This window comes from Kogia breviceps, chromosome 8 (genome assembly GCF_026419965.1).
Source record: "Kogia breviceps isolate mKogBre1 chromosome 8, mKogBre1 haplotype 1, whole genome shotgun sequence".
Taxonomy (NCBI): domain Eukaryota; kingdom Metazoa; phylum Chordata; class Mammalia; order Artiodactyla; family Physeteridae; genus Kogia; species Kogia breviceps.
In genome coordinates this window covers 71,987,561-72,012,716 of record NC_081317.1, presented here as the reverse complement: position 1 = coordinate 72,012,716, position 25,156 = coordinate 71,987,561, and the positions used below count along the sequence as shown (strand labels likewise).

The 25,156-nt window shown below is 38.2% G+C and overlaps 1 protein-coding gene across 1 annotated transcript in view; it reads right to left on the bottom strand.

Annotated features, from left to right (window-relative positions):
- The window catches only part of PGM5 (phosphoglucomutase 5), a 187,696-nt gene that overhangs the window by 141,330 nt on the left and 21,210 nt on the right, over positions 1–25,156 (bottom strand). Inside the window, exons 2-6 of the mRNA XM_059072728.2 lie at positions 21,148–21,310; positions 14,003–14,149; positions 10,522–10,647; positions 6,368–6,558; positions 5,615–5,769 (exon numbers count right to left, since the gene is read on the bottom strand). Coding sequence (XP_058928711.1) covers positions 5,615–5,769; positions 6,368–6,558; positions 10,522–10,647; positions 14,003–14,149; positions 21,148–21,310 — 782 coding nt within the window. The remainder of the gene's footprint in view (positions 1–5,614; positions 5,770–6,367; positions 6,559–10,521; positions 10,648–14,002; positions 14,150–21,147; positions 21,311–25,156) is intronic.

Below are 25,156 nucleotides of genomic sequence, written 5' to 3'. Positions count from 1 at the left end.
TGGTGGACTTTGTAGTCAAAACTTACTTTTCAGATCTTGCTCCCTTGTAGTGTATACAAGGATGCTTGCTGTGTTTGAGGCTCTAAATATCTAAGTATCTAAATATCTCTAATGAGGAGACTTCAAGTCTGAGTGTGTTTACCTTGCTTAAAACAGCATTCAGCACAGCCCCAAACACAGACGGGCACTTCATAAATATTACTGAAGAATGATGACACCGAGGATTATTTAATACCTCCTCATGGGGTGGAGACAGACCTTGAGCCATAAATATTCCTTGAATGTGCTTTACTTCTCAAATTATTTGAAGCAAAATGATTTCAACAACACAGATTCATCGGCAACCACAAATCAGACACATTCAGAATGACAAAGCCCCAAAAGAATGCCATTTTCAAGACTGAAACTGTATTATTCTGGGGTAAATGGAATCCTTGTTTCAGTGATACTGTAAGAGCAGAAATTAAAGATACTGAAAGTCTTCCCTCAGGGAACAACAGTTATCTGTGAACAATGAAAGTCTGTCTGAATAATTCATCAGCTTCAACTATGCAGGCCCCCCTTATTCAGGAATTCCAGGAGTTTGGGCAAGTGCATCATTGAATGTGTCTCAGCCACTCCGTTAACATTCTGCCAGGGACTGGCATTTATGGGTACATTCCTATGATTTTATTAATTTAAAAAAATAACCTATATGGGAAACCACTCTCAAGATAGAATTTTGAGGGTGCATTTATTTTACTAAGAAGATAGAAGCTTATAAAGTGTCCATCATGAGAATCCACCTGGGACTCCACAAGAGATCACATACCCAAAACAAATCACCACGTCAGAGCCCCACAGAATTCTGAATCCCAACCAGCAAGCATGAATAATCCTTTTAAATGGTCACTTACATATCAGAACAGGTCCTTTGTGAAATTTCTAAGCAAGGCCTCTGGTTTCTGACCGAAACAGAGATTTATTGGGAAGGGGGGATGAAGTGAAATCAAGAACTACTGGGAAATTTCCACGAGAAAAGAGGACAAATGGTTTTTGTTGTCAGAATAAAACCAGCCTCTCCTGGCCAGGGTTCAGAAAGCTGCTGACTACCCCACAGGAGAGTTGAGCAATATTTTCAACTGGTTTCTCAGGGACCATCTTGATTAAGTTGTAGTTATGGGGCAGATGCAATAGTTTCAAATCCTGGGTCACTGTCTTATTAGCTGTGTAACCTTGTACAAGTCACTTAACCTCTCTGATAACTGGTTCAACATCTTTAATATGTAGAGAGTTAATGCCTACCCAATTACCTTACTAAATTATTGCAAAAGTCAAGTGAGTTCAAATTTCTGAAAGTTCTTTCTAAATTATAAGATTCTGTATAAGTGGAAGGTGTTATTAAATATGCTCGCACAATATTAAATACCCCAGATAGGACTCCGAAGCCTCTATGACTCTGGGTTCTCCATTTCTAGAGATGGTCTGGTTTTTGCTTTGCTCTCTACAGTTTCACTGATTCCTTTTTTTTTTTTTTTTTTTTAAAGAAAGATATAAACAAAGGCAAAGGGGAAAAAAATGGAATCATACGTCCTACTTTTTGGTGCTGCTAGGCAAGAATTTTAGGCTGAGGCTTGGTTCATTACCATGACTTGATATCAATATCACCTGAGGGATAGAAGTAAAATAGGGAGCATCCAAAAGGCATGTGATTCATCTCCCCACTGATGGAAGAATAAAACATCAATTTACAGGAATCAGTTATATTTCTAATTACTAGCAGTAAACAACTGGAAAACTAAATTTATAAAACTATTCCATTTATAATAGCATGAAAATATATAAAATACTCATGAATCAATTTAACAAAAATTGTGTAAGACTTCCACACTAAACTACAAAACATACGTAAGAGAAATTAACCTAAAAAGTATGCAAAAGAAATTAAAGAAAACTAAATAAATTGAGAGATATATCACATTCACAGACTAGAAATCTCAATATTATTAAAATGCAATTCTTCCTAAATTGCTCTATGGATTCAACACAATCTCAATCAAAATCTCAACAGGCTCTCAATGACAAGTTGACTCTAAAATGTATATAGAAATGCAAAGGACCTAAGATACATAACTTTGTCTATATGGAGAAAAAGAAAATAGAGTTGGAGGAGTCACCTGATTTAAATATCTACTTTAAAACATCAATAATCAAGACAATGTAATATTGGCATAGGGATAGACAACAGATTAATGGGACAGAAGGGAGAATCTTGAAATAGACCCACATATATATGGTCAACTGATTTTTAACAAACGCATCAAGGGAAAAGTAAATTATTTTCAATAACAACTGGATATGGGGAAAAAGTGAACCTCACACAAAAATTAATTCAAAATCAGGACTTGCCTGGTGGCACAGTGGTTAAGAATCTGCCTGCCAATGCAGGGGACACGGGTTCAAGCCCTGGTCCAGGAATATCCCACATGCTGTGGAGCAGCTAAGCCCGTGTGCCAACTACTGGGCCTGTGCTCTGGAGCCTGCTAGTCACAACTACTGAAGCCCGTGCACCTAGAGCCCATGCTCCACAGCAGAGAAGCCACCACAATGAGAAGCCCACACACCACAACAAAGAGTAGCCCCCACTCACCACAACTAGAGAGAAAGCCTGCACGCAGCAACGAAGACCCAATGTAGCCAAAATTTAATTAATTAATTTTCAAAAATTAATTCAAAATCATCATAGACTTAAATGTAAAAATTAAAACTACAATGATTCTAGAAGAAAACATAGGAAAAACATCTTTTTGACCTTTGGGTAAGCAAAGATTTCCTACAGAGAATAAAAACAGTATATACTAACTAGGTAAGAAAAAAAATTAGCCATCATCAAAATTGAAAACTTATGCTCATCAAAATACACCATTAAGAGAAAAAAAAATGGTTCTTAAGAACCTAGGGGCAGGACAGGAATAAAGACACAGACATAGAGCATGGACTTGAGGGGGAAGGGTAAGCTGGGACGAAGTGAGAGAGTGGCATGGACTTATATCTACTACCAAATGTAAAATAGATAGCTAGTGAGAAGCCGCCACATAGCACAGGGAGATCAGCTTGGTGCTTTGTGACCACCTAGAGGGGTGGGATAGGGAGGGTAGGAGGGAGACGCAAGAGGGAGGAGATATGGGGATATATGTATATGTATATGTATAGCTGATTCACTTTGTTATAAAGCAGCAACTAACACACTATTGTAAAGCAATTATACTCCAATAAAGATGTTAAAAAAATAAAGAATTTGAAAAGGAAAGTGACAGACAGGGAGAAAATGTTTATAATACACATATCTGACAAAAGACTTATTATCCAGGGAAATCCCTGGTGGTCCAGTGGTTAGGACTCTGCACTCTCACTGCCAAGGGCCTCCTTTCAGTCTCTGGTCAGGGAACTAAGAAAGATCCCACAAGCCAGCAATGTGGCCAAAAGAAAAAAAAAGACGTATTATCCAGAATATATAAAGAACTTCTATAAATCAATAACAAAAAGACAAACAGTGCATTTTTAATTGAGCAAATACATTTTGAACAGGTACATAACAAAAGAGCTCTCAAATGGACAATAAGCATATGAAAATGAGCTAAACATCACTAGAACGATGTAAATCTAAACCAAAATAAGATAATATTTTGCACTCACTAGAATGGTTAAAATAAAAAAGACTGATGACACCAAATGTTGTTGAGTATATGAAGCAACTAGAACTCTCACACATTGCAAATAGGAGTACACGATGGAAGATAGTTTGGCAGTTTCTTGTAAAATTAAACATGCATCTACCCTACAATCAGGATTCTACTCCTAGATATTAACTAAAGAAATGTAGATGTGTCCACAAAAAGACGTGTAAGAATGCTTATAATGGCATGATTCATGGTAGCTAATAAATGGAAACAACCCAAATGTTCATCAACAGGAGATTGGAAAAGTAAACTATGATATATTCATCATACATTGGCATACTACACTGCAACAAAGGAGAATGAACTAGTGACAGATGCAATGGATGTGGATGAATCAAAAAATATATATTAAATGAAAAAACCAGTAACAAATGAGTACATAGTATATGACTCTATTTATGTGAAGTTCAAGAACAGGCAAAACCTAAATATGGCAGCAGAAATTATGACAATGGTTGCCTAAGGGGCATTGCAAGGAGGATGGGGGAACTATAGGGGGTGATGGGAATGTTCTATATCTTATTCTGGATGGTTGTTACCCAGATGTATACATTTTTCAAAACTCATTGAATTGTAGCCTTAAGATTATTAATTTCACTGCAAATAAAATTTACTTAATGAATGATTGAATGAATGGTAACACCATGCGGAGATAACCACACAAATCCAGAAGGTGGGATTCTGCAGGACAACTGGGCAGGTCTCTTCAAAAATTACTGTCATTAAGTAAAAGATAAAGGGATTGTGGTAGATTATAAAAGACTTAAGAGACGTAACAACCAGATGTAATATGGTGTTAGACAGGATGCTGCTTCAGGCAAACCCTCTATTAAAGACATTCTGGGGACACTCGGAGGAAATTTTAATATGATCTTGGTTTTAGATGACATAAAAATGTATTAATACAAAGTGGGAGATTGCTGATAGAAGAAAAAAATAAGTTACAAGGCAGTATGCCCTTTCAGATCTCCTTTTGGTTTTTACAAAAAGGTAAATATATATTATATATTGTGTATATTATATATGATTTAGAACTATGTGTGTATATTATATATGTATATAAAGAGATCCAATAAGGAATATACATTTCTCAATTAACATAAGTAAGTCAGGCAGAGATATGATGTTTACATTTTCTTATTTTTCTGTGTTTTCTAACTTTCCACCATAAACAAATACTGCTTCCACAATAATATACGTTGCTTGAAAATATCAGTCTCTGAAATTCACTGTTTTGTAAGACAAAGTAAAAGATGGATGGATAGGGCCAGGAGAAAGAAACCTCAGACTGTTCTATCTACTAAGTGAGTCTCCTATTGGGCATTTTCCATGCGTATCTCATTTCATTCTCACAACAAAACTATGATGTATCTTCCCTGTTTTTACATAACTAATGATGATACAAACGAGCATTTTAACATAATATTACCTGACCTCAAGACTCATGCTCTTTCCACCTCACTTACATATTTAGTAAGTTTTCTTACTAAACATTTGTGAAGTATTTACTATGAACCAGGCATTCTGTTACATGTTTTACAAGAATCACCTCAATCCTACCTCATAATAATCCATGTAAGGATGATACTATTATAATCCTCATTTTAAAAATAAGAAAACAGAGGCACAGAAATCAAATAAGTCCCCCAAAGAGGCACAGAAATCAAATAAGTCCCCCAAGTTCCCAACAGCTAAAAAGTAGCAGAACCAAGAATCAAGTTCAGGCCATCTGATTCTTCACACGCCTACCCAGTATACTATAGCATGTCTCTAAGTTCCCATGCTTTCAACAAGTTCCCAGTGGAGTAGGGGAGTATGAGTGACAGCTACCAGCAAAGGGAACACTGATATCAGAGGCCTGCCATGAAGGCTTTCATGGTGACATCCTTGCTTACCTGTCCAGGGCTGTGCTGGTGGGCATACTCCTCCCAAACCCTCGGACCCCCATCTGACGGAAATACGGAATGCAAGAGAGGTTGGCAGCAATGATGGCCAGGGAGTCAGAAGGGCTCACGAAGAAGCCATTTTGGCCTAGGATCATATAACGGTCCTGTGGGAAAGAATGTGTGAAAATGTTCAGGCAAAGGCATCTGCCGCCAGCAGCCCATTCCCATCATCATTACAAGCCACTTTACTGCCATTCCACATTTAAACAACATAAAACAACTTGAATGAGGCCAAAGAGGGCATGGGAAACCAAAATCTCTGAATATTATAGGGCCTACGATCTTGACACGACTAGGAATATATCCCACCTGTCGAAATGTGGATGACTTCCTCAGGCTTCAGTAGCCTCTATATTCTTAATTCACACTTTCCCCCAAACATAATGGAGAACAGAGAGTATAGCTAAAATAGCTCGCTTCTTAACATGGTGATTTCAACAAAACCAGCCATAATAAAGATGTATTGCATGAATTTTTTTTAAAAAGAAATAACCTCTTTATAACATAAGCTTACTTGAAAAAAGAAAAGTAATGGCTATCTAAGTGCAATTCTTGGCCATTAGATAGAAGGGCAGATGCAGAGCCAGTTAGGGTTCACATGCCCCATTAATGTCAGCCCCAGAGGTATCCAATACTCTGGTTTCCAGTGCTTGGCTCATTATATAGCAAAAGGATCAGTATGTAGAAAACTTTCCTACTTACCCCATCAGCATCAAATGCAGCTCCAAACCCATATTCCCCTCCTTTCATAGCTTCCAGAAGGGTCGTTGCATATGTCAGGTTGGGGTCAGGATGCTGCCCTCCAAAATCTTCCAGGGGAACACAGTTGATTGCAGAATTGGCTGGGGCTCCCAGCTCATCACACAGGACTTTTCTCACATAGGGTCCCATAACTGAAAAAGATACACAGCAATATGAGATCTTTGCAGAACCTCTGCCCCCGCCTCCGCAACCAAGGGTGTTTTGCTCTGCTTAGAACAAGAAGGTTACTTAATAGCACAAGAAAGAAAAAAGATAAATTCTACAAGTTTTCTCAAGACACAACACAGAATAATATTTATTTCAACTACTACTCATTGAGCATCTGCTATGTGCCAGTGACTGTGTTAGGCATATAGAAGTTGTATTCAATAATCCAGTTCCATGAAATTTCTCTCCAAAACTTACCTAAATATTGCCAGAAATAAATCAACTACCTAATAATGATTTATTGACTGTTACTTTTTATGTATGAAAAGCTTTAGCTGAATATATGCAAAAGCACTAATAGGCTCTAGCAACATTCTTTGTCTCTACACTTGTTTTAACTCTGCCAAGTGTATAATTAAACACTGTAAAACACTAAAGCATATAAAACTAAGCACATTTTACAAAATAAATGTTAAGGAGTTGTGTTTTCCAGTTCAACACACATTCGTGGAGTGCCTAACACAGAACTCCTATGTGATTAATGGAGGGCATCGAGGGACGCAAAGCACCCAATTCCAACATTACTGGGCTCTCAATCTAGCAGTGGATGAGTCAAATCTACAGGTGAGTGACTGCAATGGTAAGACTAGTTCTGTTCAATGTATATTTATGAAATAATATGATCCAATAGCTTGAAAGAAGAAATGACCACAGGCAAGGCTTCAAGAAGAAGGCAGCATTTCTGGGAGGACTTGGAAGAATATAAATTTGACAGGAGTGAGGACGCCATCCAAATGGAAAGAACACTATAAGCAAGGGAATGGAGCCTGTGGTAGAACATACAGCAAGCACATTTGGGGATCAGCACATAATCCTGTTGGCTGAAATATATCAAAGTACTGCTTTCCATTTATTTTCCACTAATACAATTCAAACCTCAAATAGTGAACATCTTTTGATTTTTCCTGCCCAGCACCCATTTCCCCTTCCTCCAGTAGCAGCATCTTGGGTTTCCTTTGGAGATCCAATTCTTTTCCCATCTCAGTTCATGTGATCAGGATATGGCTAAATCCTACTTACCCTAAGGCTGGGGAGGTGACCTAGGTCTGCCAGTCAGTATCCTCCATCCCTCAACCAGAGTGACTGATTCAGAGATGAACACACAGTACAAGCTAGGCAATGAGGCTCAAATCCAAAACATTGCTCAAACTATTTGGAAAGAGAAGCTGTCTTCCCTCTAGGCCAGATAAAGCTAAGGTAAGAAACTGAAAGAGGCTTTTCTGGGGAAAAGAACCAGCCCAATAGGAAAAAGCAAAACAGCCCAGCCAGAAGACCTCAGAGTGAAGCCCTTGGAAGATAAGTTCCACACATGGGCTCAGAGCTCCCAACAAAATTTTTAGTACCTCACTCTTAAACATGCCAGGCAGCCAAGGACCACCAAACTTTTAAGGAATACATTTAACATGAGACCAAAACAAAGAGAGTAAAGAGCAACCTGGAGAAAGGAGAAACTACACAGAGAGAAAAAATATTTTAAAGTATATTTCAGTCATATCCTAATAGAGATCAACAAGATGTGACAGAATGGCTAAAATTGAAGAGACTGACAATACCAAGTATTGGTGAGGACATGGAGAAACTGAAGCCTTCATACTCTGCTGGTATTGCAAACAGTACACTTTGGAAAACAGTTTGGCAGTTTCTTATTAAGTTAAACATATACATCATATGACCCAGCATTCCCACTCCTAGGTATTTATCCATCCAAGACAAAGGAAATCACATATCCCCATAAAGAACTTGTTCATAAATCTTTATAGCAGCTTTGTTTTGTAGTAGCCAAAACGTTAAAATAACCCTAATTGTATCAACTGGTGAATGGATAAACAATATGTAGTACATCCTTACTATAGAATACTACTCAATAGTAACAAGAAATAACTACTGATATATAAACGCCATGAAGGCATCTCTAAAACATTTATGGTGAGTGAAAGAAGCCTGAAGAAAAGGGCTACATATTGTATGCTTCCATTTATATGGCTTTCTGGAAAAGGCAAAACTGGGGCAGTTGGGGGGTTGTGGTGGACAAAAAGCAGATGAGTGATTGCCAGGGACTAGGGGAAGGAGGAGGGGTATGACTATAAAGAGCCGCAAAATAACATGTGGAAGTGAGAGAAATATTCTATATCTTGATTGTCAGAGTGGTTACATGACTATATATGTTTGTCAATCCTCATGAAACTGTATACCAACAAGGTATCAGTTTTACTACATATAAATTATATACCTCAGTAAACCTGACTTATTAAAAAAAGATATGGCATTCATGAAAGATGAATAGGAAGCTATTTTTAAAAATATGATACTGGAATGAAAAACTTAATGGAAGGACTTGGAGATAAAGCTGAGGAAATCTCCCAGAAAGTAGCAAAAAACAAAGAGAAGGAAAATGGGTGGTAGGGGAAAGAATAGGATAATTAAAGGATCAGTCAAGTAGGGCCAATATCTAAACAATAGCCATTCTTGAAAGAAAGGAAAGAGAAAATAATGGAGGAAATCAACCAAGAAGTAATGCAAGAAAATTTCCCAGAATTAAAGGACACAAGTTTTTAGATTAGGAGGATCCTCCAAGTTCTCAGCACAATAGAGGAAAACAGTCTCACACTAAGATTCATCATTGTGAAAAGAAGGAACACTGAAGATAGTAAAAGGCCCTAAAAGCCTCCAGAAAAGAACAAAGAAAGATTTCATACCATAGATTAAAAATCAGAACAGCATCAGATTTCTCGAGTTCAGTAGTAATAGCTAGAAGACAATGGAGCAATGCCCTCAAACTTCTGAAGAAAAATAATATCCAACCTAGATTTCTATATCCAGATAAATAGCAATTCAGAGTGAGCACAGAAAAAAGGCATTTTCAGATATGGAATGACTCAAAACATTTACCTTCCATGAGCTTTCTCTCACAGAGTTCCTGGAGAACCTGTTCCTCCAAAATGTAGGAGTAAATCAAGAAAGTGGAAGACAAAGGATCCAGAAATAGGAGAGTCAGCATAAGAAAGGGGTAAAGGGAATTACAGGATGATGCTAAGTGGAGATTCCAGGACAACAGCAGCTCACAGAGCAACCAGTGCAGAGCAGAGGAGATCCCAGGTCTCCAGGAAAATGAAGTGAGAGAAGATTTAGACACTGGGAGAATATGAGGGTTAAGAGTTGTAAATACACTTCACAAAACCTAACAGTGAGAAAACAGGACAATTACTAATTCCACAGAAGAAGTTGTTCTGTTAGGAAAATATAATTACAGTATTTTTCATGGCTCAGCAGTGTTATGATAATGTAGACAGTAGATACTGATCTTCCCAAAATGATGATATAATTAGTTTAAGGAAGTGTGCTTGGATTTAGTGACTGGAGAGGGTGAAAAAGAGCTACAAACTCATCTTCCATGGTATGAAGTCAGTAATGCCCCAAACTGAAAAATCAACAAGGAGCATTATATTCATAGTATTTAGTAACAGGAAGATCAATACTTTAAAAAAATAAACAAAAAAAAAACCACTGAAAGAGTTTAAAAAGGTAGCCTCTGAAAAGTAGGAAATTGGGGGAAGCAGTTGGGAATGGATTTTTTCACAATAAACTTTGAACTATTTGACCTTTTAAACTGTGTATGTATCAAAAACAATTTTAATAACTACAGTTTTGCTATCTCCACTCTAACAGGCATAGCCTCAAAACCTTTTGTTCAAGCTTTGTTTTCATTTGCATCAAAAGAGAGAAATTAGAGCCCTGAAGTTTTCCAGAGCATCCCAAATACCTGAACACACACACACTGTATGAATATCTATAAGTCCAGCCTTCCTCTTAATCCCAGAAACCCAACACACATTGAGGTCTACTTTACCATTTCTTGCCCACCACTTCGTAGGAGAACACGCATTTACCTCCGTGCATGGCATCAATTCGGATCTTCAGTTGGCTGGGCCCAGTCAGCAAACTCTTGATGGCATTAAAGTCAAAGATGGTCCGAAGGAGGTTGAGATAGATATCCACTGGGTCCACTATCTCCACTAAGGATAGGAAAGCAAAAGGAGACACCAGTGACTACCCATGAAGGATACTTGGAAGCACAAAAAAGCATGAAATTAGGATCACAATCACATCATAACCCCACACATTTACGTGGGAAGCGAAGTATCCATTTGCAGACAAAATCACAAATTAAAGCACAATCAAGATGCTGCAAAGTTTGCATGTGATCAAAAGGTGTAAAAAATCTCAAGTTATAAATTCTTCTTTGCAAGTGAAAAAATCAACCACAAGAATAAAGTAGTTAAGATAAAACTATGCCTATTGTCGCTACTCCCACATCCTTTCCCTCCCCCAAACTGCAACACCTCAATGCTAAGAGGCATCTTGGCACACCTGGTTGCCTTTCCTGTGGGGAATGGCCAAAGAATGACTCAACTGGCCTGAAACAAATCAAGAAGTGACCTCTGCAATGACCCCTACTTTCCAAATGCCATGGTGCCAACCAGATCCAGGTTCTGAATTGGTGATGAAGGATATTTTTCTGAGTCTGTGTGAAGTCTCCTGCATGCCCAATCTAGTACCAGTTTCAGGGTTAGTGCCAGATATTTAGAAATCCTCATTAAACACAAATGTTCTCCAGTGTCCTGCACCACCCAATGACCAGGCATCCAAAACAAGTCTTTTCCACTTATTTCACAGATTCATAAAGCCCAGAATACATCACATTTTTCAACCTTGGCAATCAGTACATAATTAATACTCAGAAAGTACTTTTCCTAGAAGTAATAAATATTTTATTTTAGCACTAAAATTTGTCCACGAATGCTGCTTTTTAAATTTGTAGTTAAATTTTGAAACTTATGTATGCTGTTTCTCAAATTTTTCAAAAACATACTACTTTAGAATCCTGAAATACTTAAACCTGCACTAAAGATATTACCAATCCACCTTTAATAATTTTTAGTAAATCCAGGTGCAATATTTGATGGATGAAATTTTATATGTAATATGAAACTGTCCCTTTGTCTAGTCAAATACACGTCTAAAAATATTTTTTCTTGCACTTAAATCAAGGTAGTATGTGTGTCCATTCAAATATAATGTAATTACCATATATAGAACACAGATAGTTTTTAATCATTTTTTGATATTTGGAGGATATTAATCTATAAAATAAATTTAAAGTTAATCTATATGAACTGTACATCTAAAAATGATTAACATGATATACTTTACGTTACATATGTTTTACCACAATAAAAAATTAATCTATAAAATAAAAGGTTATGGCCTGAATATGTTTGAAGTTTTACTCACTCTACAATTTAGGATAATATTTTTGGCAATTATTTCATTCTGGTTCTTTTCAGAAATTCCTGAACCACTTGTCTAAATACATTTGGTATTTATAGCAGATAACACATAGTACCAAACAGAAATGTAAAAAACAAGGAAGCAAGTAGAATTCCATGAAAATGGAAAGTTCACATCACATAGTTCATGCTCTTCATCCTTTAAGGTGAAATGTCAAAGACTGATTTGTTTCCAATTAACTCAAGCCTTGCTCAACATTTAAAACAGCAAGAACACAGTACATAAATTATCCCAAATAATTATCTCCAAATTCTTCCTGGGAGCCAGGGAATGTCTCTATCTACCTCGTGGTATCTGTAGCATTGTAGAAAACTCATCAAGCTAGCAATGTGGCTGGAGCAGTGGGCCTGAATCTGAGCTCACCAAAGAACTGGGTCTCTTGGACAACATATACAATTGTGAAGATACCATAAATAAATAAATAAAATTTCTTCCTGATGGTAATACCTGCTTTTTCTTAGTCATCTTATTTGCCAGTCCTTCTAAACATATGTAATCAAGTACATTTAAATCATTTGTTTAACATAAAGTATCCCTTGTGGACTTCACTGGTGGTGCAGTGGTTAAGAATCCTCCTGCCAATGCAGGGGACACGGGTTCAAGCCCTGGTGCGGGAAGATCCCACATGCCACAGAGCAACTAAGCCTGTGCGCCACAACTACTGAGCCTGCACTCTAGAACCCGCGAGCCACAACTACTGAAGCCCGTGCACCTAGAGCGCGTGTTCCGCAACAAGAGAAGCCACCGCAATGAGAAGCCTGCGCACCACAATGAAGAGTGAAGAGTAGCCCCCGCTCGCCGCAACTAGAGAAAGCCTGCGTGCAGCAACGAAGACTCAACACAGACATACATACATACATACATAAAATTTGAAAATAAATAAATAAATAAAATATCCCTTGCTTTTAGTTGTCAAGCGATTGTGCAAGCATGTGTGTGTGTGCAAACTCCCAACTAGATTAATAAAATCAGGAACTGTTGCTTCCAATAAATATCACATGGTTTTCAATTAATTTCTGCTCACTAGCTAAGCAAGCAATTGACTCAAAATCTTCCAAGACAAATGCGGTAGAGTTGGCCCAACACTGTGACTCCAAACAGTCCATTTCAAGCTCTTTTCTGTCCCTAAAATACCATGTGGCCATGAGCCAGGTATTTCACCTTTTTAACTAAATTAAATTACTTGTAAAATAAGGATACCATCTTAACACAAACTGGATTTAAGCTAATGGGGCACTGAAGGAGTAAAAAAGTATTAGTTTTATTGCTACTTATATGCCTTCTAGGAAAAAACAATAGGATAATATAAAGGGTGAAAAAATGATATGCATATACATGGCATTAATGTTGTTATATGGTTCAATATTAATCTACAACTTGAAAGGTTATAATGGAGGACTTAGAAGCTTTATTCATTCTACAATACAGGATAATATTTTTTGACAACTTCATCCCAGATTTTTAATTCTTGAACCATTTTCCTAAATCCATTTGGTACTTTGTAAATTCCTTTGTAAAATCTCCTAACACGGAGTGTAATATAGAGCAGGTGATCAACAATTGTGCATTGAATCAACATGAACTGCGTGGTTCCGGCTTGGAAAAGAAATGCCTAACTTCCATGGAAAATTTTAATAACCCCACTACCTTCTAAGGTCTCTTCTTAATTATCTGAAGTATTTCAGTATGTTCACCTTAATTGCTTAGAAAAGCAAAAACACGTTTTGGCTTCACAGCCTATTCCTGGAACACTGTAAAAGAGCCAGCCATGAAATGTTCCCTATGTCAAAAATGATAGAGAATTTGGAAAGTCGTTTTTGAAAGTTTGCCAGTTCTAAATATCTTGGCTGCTCTCATTTCCCTCTGCACCACACTCAGATTACATCTACTTATCAAGTGCCACTCCTGAGATTGATAATTCCATCACTTTTGTGTGTGCTTTTCCCTGAAGAAAAAAACCAGCGTCACCCACATCCACACAGCTATTCTGATTTCTTCAAAATACAGTTTCTCTGTTACCTCTAAATGGTTTGAATTTGTTCTCCAGGTCAAACTCTTGTCTTCCTAGTCGAGACAGGTCGATTCGTAAATCAGGGCATATGGCGTATTCCTCGATTGTTTTGCTGATCTGATAGATTTTGTCTGAGACGACATCTGGCGCAGGACCTAAAATTTGAAAATAATGCACCACCAAAAATAAATCTGCTTAAAAATTCAATCAAAGAAATGTTAGCTCCTCCTCCACCAAGCAGGAGAAAGATTCATTTGTGCTCTAGACAACAGTCAACAGTTCACAGTTCGACGTGCCTCAATATTTCTTATCCTTCCACTCTGGAGGAAACGTGGCAGCCTCACCTGTTCCATGTAGGCCAATAACCCACATGTTTGTTTGTTTTAATCCACTTCTAAACAACGATATGTCTTCACTAAAAATAGCTGCACACCTGCCAGGGAGATCTGGTTATGTCATCAGCTTTATTCAGGATATGAGACACCAACAGGATATGCATTTGACAGAACTGAGGGATTCCAGATTTTAACTGCAGCTTCCCAAGTGCACCTAGAGAAAGAAAATACGATTTCTACTCCCAGATCTGCTGCCTATTTGATGCATAAGCTGACCAGGGTACATTATTTTCCCCAACTCACACTCTCTAGTGACTCCCAAGTTTTTAAAGTGAGGTTTAAAATATCTGATGCACTTCCTCACAGGTCAAGCTGACAGTTAAGGTCAAGTGATAGGCTTTAAATGAACTGAACATGAAATCAATGGTTGTCCTCCTTTAATTTTTCTTTTCTTTTAAATTTTTATATCTTCATGCAAGCAACTTCAGGTTTTTTACAACGAGTTTTGGAATCAAATAAATAAGTAGATTGAAAGATCTAAAACATAAATAACTGATAACTTTGTGTATTGATCTCACTCACCAGCTATATTATAACTTTCTACTGAACAGAAATTATTTCTTGATTTCTTTTATATCCCAGCGCTTAGAGTGACACTGTCCAATTCAATAGCTTCTAGCCACATGTGGCTTTTGAACACTCGAAATGTGACTAGTCAAATTGACATGTGCTGCAGTTATAAAATACACATCAAACTTTGAAGAGTTAATAGAAAAATAGAATACAATACACTAATAATTTTTATAGTAACATGTTGAAGTGATAATATTTTGGATATATTAAGTTAAATAAAATATATTCATTTCACCTGCTTCTTTTTACTTTTTTAGGTAGCTACTAGAAACTTTTTAATTACAAATGTGGCTCACAATATATTTCTTTCTTTTTTTAACATCTTTATTGGAGTATAATTGCTTTACAATGGTGTGTTAGTTTCTGCTTTATAACAAAGTGAATCAACTATACATATACATATATCCCCATATCCCCTCTTGCGTCTCCCTCCCACCCTCCCTATCCCACCCCTCTAGGTGGTCACAGAGCTCCGAGCTGATCCCCCTGAGCTATGTGGCTGCTTCCCACTAGCTAGCTATTTTACAGTTGATAGTATATATATGTCCATGCCACTCTCTTCGTCCCAGCTTACCCTTCCACTTCCCCGGGTCCTCAAGTCCATTCTCTAATGTCTGTGTCTTTACCCCTGTCCTGCCCCTAGGTTCTTCAGAACCTTTTTTTTTATTCCATATATATATGTGTTAGCATATGGTGTTTGTTTTTCTCTTTCTGACTTACTTCACTCTGTATGACAGACTCCAGGTCCACCCACCTCACTACAAATAACTCAATTTCATTTCTTTTTATGGCTGAGTAATATTCCATTGTATATATGTGCCACATCTTCTTTATCCATTCATCTGTTGATGGACACTTAGGTTGCTTCCATGCCCTGGCTATTGTACATAGAGCTGCAATGAACATTGTGGTACATGACTCTTTTTGAATTATGGTTTTCTCAGGGTATATGCCCAGTAGTGGGATTGCTGGGTTGTATGGTAGCTCTAGTTTTAGTTTCTTAAGGAACTTCCATACTGTTCTCCACAGTGGCTGTATCAATTTACATTCCCACCAACAGTGCAAGAGGGTTCCCTTTTCACCACATCCTCTCCAGCATTTATTGTTTGTAGATTTGTTGATGATGGCCATTCTGACCAGTGTGAGGTGATACCTCATTGTGGTTTTGATTTGCATTTCTCTAATGATTAATGATGTTGCACATTCTTTCATGTGTTTGTTGGCAATCTGTATATCTTCTTTGGAGAAATGTCTATTTAGGTCTTCTGCCCATTTTTGGATTGGGTTGTTTGTTTTATTGATGTTGAGCTGCATGAGCTTCTTCACAATATATTTCTATTGGACAGTGCTGCCTTAGAGCATAGCACTGTTGCTGTCTCCCAAAAAAGGTCCACTGAACATATAAAAAGGAATAATGACCAAACTCATCAAGTTGCATACATTAAATATGTGCCGATTTTTTATATATCAATTACCTCTCAATAAAGCGGGGGGAGGGGGGGGAAAGGAATAGCAATAGCACCATTTCAGTGGATGAAAAAAGAGCCTAGTAGATTTTACCCACATTTTCTCGTATAGGAAAAGTGAAGACCACAAAGAAGTAAACATAGCCCTTCTCAACTTCACTCCTTACCATTTTTTATTCTTTTGCAAAACTTAAGAAGTAAATAGTGTTATTTAGTTTTTGCAGTTTTTTATGCTTGCCAGATGATACATGTCTATCCCTCTGCCTCCCAGGCACCACACTATGTTCTTGGGATGTTTCCATCACATTTTAAAAGTCTCCATCTGAGTTTGTTTGCCAAAGCACACTGATTTCCAAAAGCAACACTGATAACCTCTGAGTTCATCAACATCCTCTGCATCCCTTCACATCTTCCCAGTTCTTGACATCTTCCACTCCAGTGACTTCCCTCTTCATTTTAGTCAATTCCTAGTACAGTCATACCATAAGTATTATTGTCTTTTGATACACTTCTTGCAAAAATATCAAATTTGAGTATCTTAATCCCACAAATTCCTAATCTTTCATCTACCCTACTTTGTACCCTTGTGAACCTGTTCCTCATTCCCATACTGATGCCCAACATCACTTGATTACTCCCAGGCCATCGGTCCATTTCATTTCACTGGTCTCTTATCCCAGAAGGACCCTGTGGTCTAGCATCTGAGCCTTGCCTTTGTTAGTATAATAAGACAAGCCCAACATTTGTTGAAACTTACACATACCACATTTCACATCGTACGTGGAATTCAGCATTCACAAAAAGCGGATGAAGTAAGAATTATTAGTATCCTCATTTTCCAAATAAGGAAACTGAAATTGGAAGAGGTGACCTTAACGAAGGTCACATCACTCGTGTGACAGAGGCTGGGTTTGACTCCTAATAGTCTGATGTCAGCTCAGACACTCTTAACAACTACCAGCCCACCTTATGCTCTGCCGTGCCCACACCGCCAGTCCCCAGTCGTGGGACATCACCATCATTTCCTCCATTGCTGCTATTCCCATACTCCCCCCGTGCATTGCTGAAGGCAGTCATAAAATCACACCAACTAGCTCCCCCGAAGAATGAGACTGCTTAACTTCAACTCGGTCCTCACAACCCCTCAGGAATCCTCAACAAATTTCCCAGAGGACCTTTTAGAAAACATCTCCATTTATCCCCTTCTCTATCTTTTCCCCATGATCTTAGCAAGTTACATTTCCTCTTCTTTTTTTCAACAGATATAGGCAACTATTTCCCAAAACTTCCACTCTGCACCCTCAAAGTGCTTCTTTCCCTCATCTCTGCCTTCTTACTCAGAAGTTCTACCTACTTCTTGGAATCTAGGTTCCAAAGGAGCTCCACAGCTTATGAGTTCTGTGACCCTGGGCAAGTTTATTAAACCATGAGGATTAAATGAGAACACGTATGTAAAGTTCTGACGATGAAGCTTGGCACACTGTAATTATTCAAAAAAATCTGTATTTTTATTACTGATTCCTTTTGTCCTCTAGCACCTTCTCCCCTATTTAAAAACATGCTCAGAAAGGTCCTGTCCTCTGAACAATTTAAAAGCAACATAGCATTAGATGTGTCCTATTTCCCTGGATGTGCCTACTAATTCTACAGACACTTCGCTTTTAACTTATGCCATAAGATGTATTTGTATGACACCCAATAGAAGAGATGAATGTCTGCAACTTCAGATGAAGGATAACATGGTAAAACTCACTCTAAGTGGGAAGAAACCAACTGAATCTCTCTATGCCATCAGGAATGTTAGTCTCATTAATGATGCCAAGACATGTAAACATGAAGAATTAAATGTAAGAGGAAGGACTTTCAACAGAGTTAAAGGCTAAACGATAAGTTCAACCCCCTCCCCCTATTCAGGATATGACTGAACAGGTCTCATAACCTCCTGTAATTCGGTCTACGAAATGGTTATTTAAATAATATCTTCCCCTTTTATGCCTCACAAGTTATCATAGAGATGACTGAGATTCTCTTGCAAGATACGAAGTCAGACATTAATTTAAATGCTTAAATACATTATTTAGTTTGGCAACTTATATACTACATTGCTCTACAAAATTGCCATTTTCTGAGCTCATGAAATGTCCCGTGTTATCAGTGTACAGAACACCTACGCATTGCATATTTTTTCCTGAAATATTCAGTAGTTGCTACAAGACTAGATGTTGGCCCTAGGTGTGCTTCTTAGTGAAACAGGGTTTCTTGAATCACACTTTCAAGAATGAGGCTCTTCATAAGGTGTTTTTTTTTAACACTTGATGTGAGTAATGTTCTTTCTTTAGATAATGTCCAAAATGGCTGCAAGGAGGGGGCAATCATGTACTTCCCCTTCAGGATGTGCTATTTTGCCTGGGCCAGGAATGCTTCATAATGGCAACAGTTGTGGGTTAAAATTCAGCTCCCACCCACATATACACGAAGACTCAGTATTCTAGATTAAAAGAGATTTAAGAAACTTAAAAACCAAATGCAGGGGGTGGGATGAGTTGGGAGATTGGGATCGACACATTTACACTACTATGTATAAAATAGGTAACTAATGAGAACCTACTACATAGCACAGGTAACTCTATTCAGTGCTCTGTGGTGACCTAAATGGGAAGGAAGTCTTAAAAAGAGGGGATATATGTATACGTATAACTAATTCACTTTGCTGTACAGCAGAAAGTAACACAACATTGTAAAGCAACTATACTGCAATAAAAATTAATTTTAAAAATAAATAAATAAAATTAAAATTTAAAAAGACAAATGAAATGCATGGCTCTGGGATAAATCTTGGTTTGAACAAAACATATGTAATAACATCTGAGGGATACTTGGAAAATTCTGAATACAGATTAGGTTTTAGATGATATTAGAGAATTAGTATTATTTTTGTTAGGTGTGATCATGTAGTTATATAGGAATACGTATTTATTTTAAAGAGATGTCAGAAATATTTAGGTGCAAAATATCTTCATGCTGTAATTTACCTTAAAAGTCTTCAGAGGAAAAAGATAAGCAAAATGGAAAAACAAAGTAATGGATACATGGTATCCATTTATTATCCTTCCTACATTTACATATGTTCAAAAAACATTTTAAATCACCCCTATACATGTATCCCACCCCACTAGGACTTCTAAACTATAAATTTCTATAAATATAAGAAAAAGTGAAATAATTCTAGGCATGTCAGTGAGAGAAAGTCAACACTATAGGAAAGAGAGAATGTAGGACTTATGCTAAGGAGTCATCTGTCTGACCATGTGACCTTGAGCAAACTGCCTCTCAGGGCTTTGATTTGTTCACCTATAAAATGACAGGAATGATCTAAATGATTTTGAGGGTCTGTTCCAACTTTAAAATCCAGAGTCCTTCCATGTCAGATAAGCATCAACATTCAACCGTTTCACTGTGCTGAGGAGTACAGAGGACCAAGAGGGGTTTGAGACCGCGTTATGCCATTTCCTCGTCATGTCACCCTGGGCAACATGATGCTTAATTTTACGTGTCAACTTGCTTTGGCCACAGAGAGCCCAGATGTTCATTTAAATGTTATTCTGGGTATGTCTGTGAGGGTGTTTCTGGATAAGATTAACAATTGAATCAGTAGACTGAGTAAAGCAGATTGCCCTCCCCAGTGTGGCTGGGCCTCATCCAACCCACTGAAGGCCTGGACAGAACAAAAAACTGAGAAAGGGAGAATCCACTCTCCACCTGACTGTTTCCAGCTGACACACTGGCCCCTCCTGACTCAGACTGGACCTTACACTCTGCTGCTTCTCAGGCCTTCGGACTCAGATCAGTACCATACCATCCATTGGCTCTCCTGGGCCTCCAGCTCGCTGACCAAAGCTCTTGGGACTTCACAGCCTCCATAATCACATGAGCCAATTCCTTATAATAAATCTCTATACAGAGATTATTATATTATTATTTTATATTATTATATTATTATATTATTATTATTATATATTATTATATTATATTATTATATTAATATTATTATATTCCTCAACTTACAATGGAGTTAAAGTCCGATCAACCCATTGTAAATTGAAAATATAATAAGTTGAAAATGCATTTAATACACCTAACACCATGGCTTAGCCTAGCCTACCTTAAGAGTGCTCAGGACACCGACGTTAGTCAACACTTTTACAAAATCATCTATCACAAAGCCTATTTTATAGTAAAGTGCTGAATATCTCATATAATTTATTGAATACTTACTGAAACTAAAAAACAGAAATGATTGAATGGGTACAGAATGGTTGTAAGTGTATTGGCTGTTTACCCTTGTGATTGGGTGGGAGCTGCATTTGCTGCCCCTGCCCATGATCACGAGAGAGAATCATACCACACACACATTGCTAGCCCAGGAAAAGATCAAATTTCAAAATTCAAATGAAGTAGTTTCTATTGAATGCATATTGCTTTTACACCATTGTAAAAGCAAAAAATCTCTAAATCAAGCCATCATAGGTTGGAGCCTGTCTATGTGTCCTATTGGTTCTGCTTCTCTGGAAAACCCTGACTAATACAGGCACCTCACTAGATTTTTCTGAGCCATTTTCTCTCTGCCTTGCTTGCCCACCATCAGTGGGTCACTGTAAGACTATGACAATATAAGAAGAAAGAAATCATGACAATTAAGGCATATTCTGAACCACATACCTCCATTGGCAACATTAAATTTCACTCCAAACTCTCCCCCTGGTCCTCCAGGGCAGTGGCTGGCTGTCAGGATGATTCCACCAGCTGCCTTGATCTTTCTGATAATGCAGGAAACAGCAGGTGTCGACAAGATGCCATTCTGTCCAATAATCAGCCGACCAATCTAGATTAGCCAAGGAAAAAAAATCAATCCATTTACATGGGATTGAAGTGCATTTCAATGAGAAAGTGTCCCAGGCTCTGTTAGCACACACTAATCATTTGGCAAAAAGAACTGAGTGGGTTTAAGGTGGGGGGCATGTGTAGGAGGGTGGGGGGAAGGGTAGCTCAGGCGTTGCCTTTCCTTCCCCATGTCTTCAAGACCATTTGGGACACCCACATCTCACAGTCAGTTATAAACCTGTAAATGGGATCTGCCTCATTGATTTTCAGTAGTTTAAAACACCCGCTTTTGCTGTACACCTGAAACTAACGACATTGTTAATCACCTATGCTCCAATATAAAATAAAATTTTTTTTAATATATTAAAAAAAACACCCACTTCTGATGACCAAAGGGTTAGCTTGAATCACACGAGAAGTTCTTAGTTTGTTACTGGCTTAGAAACCGCACGTGTACATGCTGGAAATTACAAGAAAAAAAAACAGAGCACTTCTCTACTTCACATTCCTTCTCTGCCTCAGCACAAGCTCACACAGTAGGGACCTGATTTGCTACATCCTCATCGTCTACAAGTGTATTTCAACTGCACTTGGAAGGCCCAGTCTCCTGAAGGCAGAAGTCCTATTTTGGCAGCATGTGCTAGGGACATTGGAGAAATCCAGCCATGCTAGGCAGAGATCTGGAGGTCATCCATCAGTGTGGCCAGACTCTCTATAGCTACAAAACTGATTTTTTTTTAAAGAAAGAAAACAGCATAGCCCTGCAGAGCATTACTCCAATATGCTTTGATTTAAAATAGGGCCCAATGTCATCCAATACAGTGGTTCTCAAATGTTGCTACAAATCAGAATCATTAGTGAAGCCTAGAAAATTCTAGTACTAAGTAGTCTAGTAGTCTAGTAGTAGTAGTAGTCTAGTGGTCTACTAGTACTGACTAAGACTGCATTCCAGACCAATTATATTGGAAACTCGGGGTGGGATCCTGAGCTCCACAGTTGTTTCCAGCATTCAGCCAAGTTTGGTGATAAAACCCCCTAGCTACTCAAAGGGCCAGAAGCACAGGCATTACCTTCGAGGCTGGGAGAAATGCAAAACCTCAAGCCCTACACCACACCTACTGAATAAGAATCAGTATTTAGCAAGATCCCCACCCCTTCTCCACATAATTCATTTGTCTATTAACATTTGAGAAGTACCGACACAGCCCAGCAACCAAAACCAGCTCCCATGTCCAGCTCAACAGCAGTTACCCTGGCACCAACGATAGCATTGCTGGAAGTAGGTCACTGACCAGATATGACAATGAGAAAATATTAAAAAAAAAAAAAAATTTTTTTAAGGGCAAACACAAGAGCTCCAAAAACAAAGCAGTCTTGCGATAATTTAGTAGAGAAAGACCCACACTACATAACATCCCCAGAGTACATATTTTCAAGTGGATGAGGCAGATTATAAACAAATAAGCCTAATAGTAGTAGTGGTAGTAGTAATTACTAGTTGAATACGTATTGGAAAAAATCAGCAGGTTTCTGTGATAGAGAATAATGGGGTGTTAATTTTATTAATAACAGTAACAATTACAGTAATAATAGCTAAGGGAGCTTGGATTTTATTCTAAGTACAAGGGGAATCCATAGAAGGGTTTTAAGCAGTAGTAGTGAACTGATATCAGTTACATTTTTTAAAGATCATAGGCTGAGCAATCCAAAAGATCGTATTAAAAAGCAAGTCATTCACATCAGCAAAGCGTTCCAATGACTGTCCTTGTCTCCCACCAACCCCACGTAAAGTCAAAGGCTTCATAGTGTACCAGGCCCTACATGATCTGACCACCATCACCTGCCATTCTCCACTTCCCTCCCTCCCTCTGCTCCGGCCACACTGGCCGGTTTGCTGTTCCTCACACACATCAAGCGTGCTCAGTGACTTTCCATTTGCTCTTTCCTCTCCTTAGAGCACTCTTATCCAGGTATTCATAAGCCCGCCCCACCTCATCCTTTGGGTTACTGTTTCAACGTCAACTAATCAAAGATAGTACCCTTGACAGCCCTATACAGTACGGCAGCCATAAGTCCCTAATTTCTCTATTGTCCTCTATTTTCTTTACCCTGTTTAGTCTTCTGTATTACACATATTACCCCTTAATATTTTCCATTTTATTTGTTTAGGGTTTTTTCACTGCCATACTCTGAGTATCTAAAACAAACTTAGCATATACTAAGTACATAATAAATATATGTTGAATTAATTAATTGAAAAAATGAATGAATGATGAGTGGCTGCCAATATGAAAAATGCATTAGAGACTGACAAGAGCAAAAGGAGAAAGATCAGATGGAAGGCTCTCATGGCAGAGCTGAGTGTGGACAGCATCTTGGACTAGACCAGAGGCAGCAGAAGTGAAGAGAAGTGATTACATTTGAATATATTTTTGGAAGGAGAATGAACGGAACATGTGGGTGGAATGAAATATGGAAGAGAGGTGCTATAGTAGCCAGCCTCTAAGATGGCCCCCAATGATCTGTGCGTTCTGGCATTCATGCCTCGGTGCAGTCCCCTCCCACAGCGAATAAGGCAGATATGAGTGATTAGTAGAACACTGCAGAAGTGAAGGTGTGTAACTTCCAATAAATGACATTGCTGCTTCTGCCTTGCTCTCTTGGATTGTTCACTCCAAGAGAGCAAGCCACCATGTCACCAGGACACTCAAGGAGCCCAGTGTAGTCACCTGAATGGAGAGGACCTGAAGCCTCCCACCAACAGCCAGTACCCACTTGCCAGCCATGCAGGTGAGCCACCTTGCACTAGATCCTCCAGCACTTCAAGCCTTCATATGACAAAGCCCCCAACAATATGCAACTGTGACCAAGTAAGAACAACCTACCTCCTGTCCCACAGAAACTGTAATAGTAAATATTTGCTTATTTTAAGCCACTAAGTTTTGTCATAATTTCTTACACAGAAATAAATAACTAAAACAGGGGCAGTGAGGAAAGGAGCCAACTCACAGCTTCTACCTTTAATAACTTGATGGATGGTGGTGCCATTGATTGAGATGGGAAAGACAAAGGACAAAAATTACACTCATATTTTATCCAGAGCCAAGATAAATCATGTTCCACATGCTTTTGTTAAAATTTATTTAGTCATTCAACTTATTTTGTTGAGTATTACCATGAAACAGGCAATGTAGAAGACCCTGCCGGTACAGTAATGAATACAAATTAATCACTACCATCAAGGAGTAAACCTGCAGATTCAAGAATGTGAAAAATATTTGTAACTTTTGTTCATAATTTTCTCTCTCTCCCATTTTTCAGGATTATTCTTAAAGAAATAATGTTTAAAGGGGAAAAAGGTATGTATCTGTAGACATTTCCTACAGTGGTATTCATTAGAGGTAAAAATTTTTTTACAATCATCATAAATGTCTAATAATGAAGAACCTGTAAAATAAAGTGTGATGTATCAACTTATGGAATATTCTTCAGCCATCTAAAAGGATTATTATGAAGACTGAGCACCTGTGGCAGACTTAGTGAGCAGTCCACAAAAAGTTATGCTCCCCTTTCACAGGGCAGAACTGTTGCTGGGCAGCAGCTGCCCAGCCAGGGGCTACATTTTCCAGACCACCCTTGCATCTAGGTGTGGCCACATGACCAGTTCTCGCAATGAGTGATAAACTATTATGAGAATAAGAACAGAAGTAATGTGTGTTTCTTCTGGGCTAAGGATGTTAGGAGTAGATACATCTTCTCCTCACTGCTTATTTCCCCTTACACAGACTTAACACAGGTGACTACACAGCTCAAGGAGATGCCAGAGCAAGAAGATGGAAAGAACCTG